The 4,372-nt window shown below is 42.3% G+C and overlaps 1 protein-coding gene across 1 annotated transcript; it reads left to right on the top strand.

The window, feature by feature from the left end:
* Window positions 1–605: 605 nt before the first annotated feature.
* Window positions 606–2,990, top strand: LOC142813848 (uncharacterized). The gene is made up of 3 exons (XM_075891811.1): window positions 606–874; window positions 1,869–1,996; window positions 2,753–2,990. Exons 1-3 carry the CDS (start codon window positions 685–687, stop codon window positions 2,945–2,947), a joined length of 513 nt encoding a protein of 170 aa, XP_075747926.1. The 5' UTR covers window positions 606–684; the 3' UTR covers window positions 2,948–2,990.
* The last annotated feature ends 1,382 nt before the right edge of the window (window positions 2,991–4,372 follow it).

The raw sequence follows: 4,372 nt of genomic DNA, 5'->3' as shown, positions 1-4,372 counted from the left end.
TTCTGACCAAATGGAAAGCAGCATAACCTGAAAGCCGCGACAGCCTTGATCTATCTATGTATCTATCTATCTATCTATCTATCTATTTATCTATATATATATAGATAGATCTGCAAATATATATATATATATATATATATATATATATATATATATATATATATATATATATATATATATATATATATATTTGCAGTGAAGAAGATGCACGTACGAAGTGATTTTGTGGACGTTCCGCCGGCCGCCGGTCCGGCCTTCATCAGAATCCTTCTGATGAAGGCCGGACCCGCGGCGAAACGTCAATAAGATCACTTCGTACATGCGTCTTCTTCATTGCGGATAATCCTACCCGGACCCAGCATCATTTTAGTTCCTGGTGTATATATATATATATATATATATATATATATATATATATATATATATATATATATATATATATATATATATATATATATATATATATATATATGTGTGTGTGTGTGTGTGTGTGTGTGTGTGTGTGTGTGTGTGTGTGTGTGTGTGTGTGTGTGTGTGTGTGTGCACTAGTCAACTACCTTTTTTTTGTGCCGCCGTTTTGCAGAAACACCGAGTCTTGTGCGCGAGTGTCAGCTCCTAAATAAGACGCTGACGTCATTGCTGATTGAGTGCCAGCGGCGTAGCGATGACCATCACACGTTCGTGATGGAGCTGCACGACGCCAGCAGCAACCTGCTCGTCCGACGTGTCACTTCCCCGACGCCGCGTTTCCAGCTGAGCGAGCTACGACCGACGACGTACTACACCATCCTGGTGTACACCACCAATGGTGTAGAAACCAGCCGTACTCTGAACATCTCCATCTCCTCTACGGAAGCCGCTATGGCCAATACTTGTGAGTGGCGTCGTTTTTTTTCTAGTTATCTGCACATTGACTTCTCGAGTTTTGTAATATACCTTTGGCCGATGTCGACACGGAGAAAAAACATTAAATAGTCACACTGAAAATAAATGGGATGTACCAATGAAGTCCAGCCAAACTTATTTTCGCATGTCTCAAACTACGGCAGATTGTAATACAACGGTAGTATTATTTGTACTTATTAAGTATCTATACGTTTCTGGCATTGACTGTTTATGAAGTGCGACGTATGCCATCTGTATGCTAGATACAACTGTATAAATAAAAAGGTTTGTAATATCTATGCTGGTTTACTCATCTCGAAAGCAAGGAATTTCCTGTCTTCTGCAGCAGCTGAAGTTTCACTGTCACGTCATTGATTTTGTGTGCTAGATGAAGGAGCATTTTCATGAAGCAGGCAATTTACAATGATTCTCTTTTCTGGATTCAGCGGCGTAGCATACCCGTAGATTGATATCATTGTTTTGCAGTTCAGCTTGTATTTCAGGGCCTGCAGAGCTTTTTCTTTGATAAGTGGTGTCTTGTGGGTACTCCCAAAGAAAAAAAAACTGTCGCAAGGTCTTCTAAACATCGCTACGCGGACACAATCGAGTGGTGATGACAGTTTTTGTAGCCTGAACCTGAATCACGTCAAAATAAAGACGTAAGCCTGCGTGAGAACGTTGTTTCTCAGTAAAATAACCGCTATAAGTAAATATAAATACGCGCTATATTATAAAAATATTTCACAGTGATGAGTAAGAAAAAGAAACAGTATTATGATTATATACTATTTTTTAGCTTCGGCCAGCGATAAATTCTACACACTCGGGTGGCTAAAATATACTACATTCATACTTGTCCCCCTTAAGGAAGCTATTCAAGCTTGTTATGGCATGATAAATGTTTAAAAAGCAGCGTGCGTCAGCTACTATAAAAATGTTATAACATACGCACCATTTCTTCCCGTTTTGTTTTGTTCCCTCAGATGAGAAAGAGGGCGCGCTATCCAGCCTGAACCTGGGAGCCATAGTCGGACCCGTGGCCGGGAGCGTCGCCATCCTCGCAGCTGCGGTCTGCATTGCATGTTTCTGCAAGAAGCACCACAGACGGAAGGTAATGCTATGCCAAACGTGGAATTTCTTGTTCCTTTTATGTTGTTGTCAATATGCTATTTTTATTCGTTGTGCGTGTGTGTTACAAGCGCTGGTTTTTGCAACCACATTAAGATCACTGCTATTTCCTTTCGCGTGTCGAAAAGATTGGCTAGGAAATAAGAAGTTAGTGTAATGATGCGACTAAATCGCAGCAATGTTCAGCGAAGTGTTCTAGTTCACTGGCTGTGCAGTAACTTAGCAGCAGTCGGAGTGTTATATTAGGCTGAGACACACGCCTTGTGCAAGTGTGCAACACACAGCTTGTGCAAAGACACACACCTTGTGCAAACCTTGTATGACACGTAGTCGTGCTTTGTACGCTCCTTCCACCAAGATAATCGGATTTCCACACATATGATGTTGAAGCTCACGTTATCCAAAAATGACAAGCAACACAATGTGTTCGTTGACTTCGTTTACTCATGCTTGCTCACCATGTGTCTGTTCTGTTGTTCACGTAATTGTTATGGAAGACAGATATTAGGTAATATGCATTTGTGCTTGTTTGTGCACACATGACAGACTGCCAGTGAATTTACTTAGACGGATACTAATTGTAGGAATTAAAGCTGATAAAACTTCATTTTCATGATTGTTTAATGTGCTGCCATTTTTACGAGTGCTTTGACTTGCGGTAGGTTTGAGTTTGCTACGAAACACAGTACACCCCCACCAGCTGCTTTAATTACTCGTTGCTTCAAAATTGACCCCTCAGGAGAAGCCTGTGGTTGAAGAGGCACCCGCTACCAGCCAAGGGGTGAAAGCCGAGATGTTCTCCATACCACTGGGCACCCAGACTAAAGTCGACTGCAAAAGAGATGACATCGGCTCTGCAGTCGAGGTTGTGGCACACTACAACCAGGACATCTCCGAGAAGCTTCCCCTGCAGTGCTATGGAAGTGTGCTATGAGCTTTCACGCCACTCAGCCTTCCGTCCTGACCACCGACTGGGTTATTGTGTGAATAGAAAACGTTGGTGCGTGGGACTGGGACTTCTTCCGAGGACATGACGTACGAACTGTTACTTCAGTGATATCACTGTCGAGGCTATAGCCCGTATTCGCGAAGGCTCCTCAATTCGAAATTCGACGTCGAAGGATCCCTAAGGACTGTGTGGCCTATGTTTCGCTATTTTGTGTGGACCAAGCGCACGAGGTTAGCGCTACAATGAAATACTCAGCGCCATTGCCTGAAAAATATGTCCAGTTTGGTGCTTCCCTGAAGAAAAAAAAACAGTACGGAAGCTGCAATCATGTGAACTAAAAGCAGTGCTTCTGTGGACCAAGTACGTGAAAGTGCGGCAACAAGTGTGTACAGTGAGGATTTTTACTCCAGTGTTGAATGTCACTTCAATCATGTAACACTTGTTCGTTCATAACACTAAGCAGGATACAAATAATAAAGTATTTTTAAGAACACATACACAATCTCTTAATTTGCGCGTTCTCATCCTGCGAGTTCACTTTCTAGTTGTCAAAACAGTGATATCTTGAATAGGCATTGGCAACGACTTGCTGAAGCTATCATTCTCTCGGAACGTTTCGCGAACGTCGACACAACAAAGGAACTTTCGTTTTTCAAGTTCTCAAAGGAAGCACATGAAAACTATGGATGTTCAAACTATGTACAGAATGACCCACGTAACTTTAGCCAGAGTTTAAAAATATGCCAGAACACGTAATTACGACGCGAACAAACGCATGTTGCTCATTGTTGCCTGGAGTTAGACTACTTTTGTGTTCTCAAATATTATTTGATTAAATGGGTTTAATTACCTAACTTTTTAAGATAGATCAAAATTTCAATGAAAAAGTTGTAGATCGGTTTGCAAAATGTCTGATTAGACAGTTTTTAGCTTTGTATCTGTTAGGTATTAGTGTTTTTCTGCGAATTACAAAAACTCGCGAAATACAAAAAAAAAATTGCCCGCAGCTTCCCTCGGGGGAACACTGAGGAGGATGCGGAGCATATAATTGGTTAACGGGGTGTTAAAGTGCGACTTACTTGGGTCGATGGCTAAATTGGTTCACGTGGTTGTGAAATGGGGTGTTAAATTGCGACTTACTTGGGTCGATGGCTAAATTGGTTAACGTGGTTGTAGGAGGGGGTGTTAAATGAGTGAACACGTACACACGTATGCGAAAGGGCGGCGCTGGTCGAAGGGACGTCGATCATTGTGCTTGTGGATTCGTTGGAATTCATTTCACCTCGACCTTGGACGTCGACGCGCCGTACAAACCAACCGACGAGCGGCAACTGAGCGAGCGAGCGCCGACCTTGAGTATATATACAGCGCGACGGCGCATGCACTGTCAGCTGTCGAATGTTCGAGAAG

Source organism: Rhipicephalus microplus, chromosome 4, assembly GCF_043290135.1.
Source record: "Rhipicephalus microplus isolate Deutch F79 chromosome 4, USDA_Rmic, whole genome shotgun sequence".
NCBI lineage: Eukaryota > Metazoa > Arthropoda > Arachnida > Ixodida > Ixodidae > Rhipicephalus > Rhipicephalus microplus.
This window is presented reverse-complemented; position numbering and strand designations above follow the sequence as displayed.

What these genes read in the sequence shown, in the direction of transcription:
- LOC142813848 (XM_075891811.1), top strand. Translation starts at nt 685, where the DNA reads ATGGAGCTGCACGACGCCAGCAGCAACCTGCTCGTCCGACGTGTCACT. An exon ending in AGCCGCTATGGCCAATACTT is followed by an intron (nt 875 to 1,868) that starts GTGAGTGGCGTC and finishes TTGTTCCCTCAG; the next exon opens with ATGAGAAAGAGGGCGCGCTA. An exon ending in AGAAGCACCACAGACGGAAG is followed by an intron (nt 1,997 to 2,752) that starts GTAATGCTATGC and finishes TTGACCCCTCAG; the next exon opens with GAGAAGCCTGTGGTTGAAGA.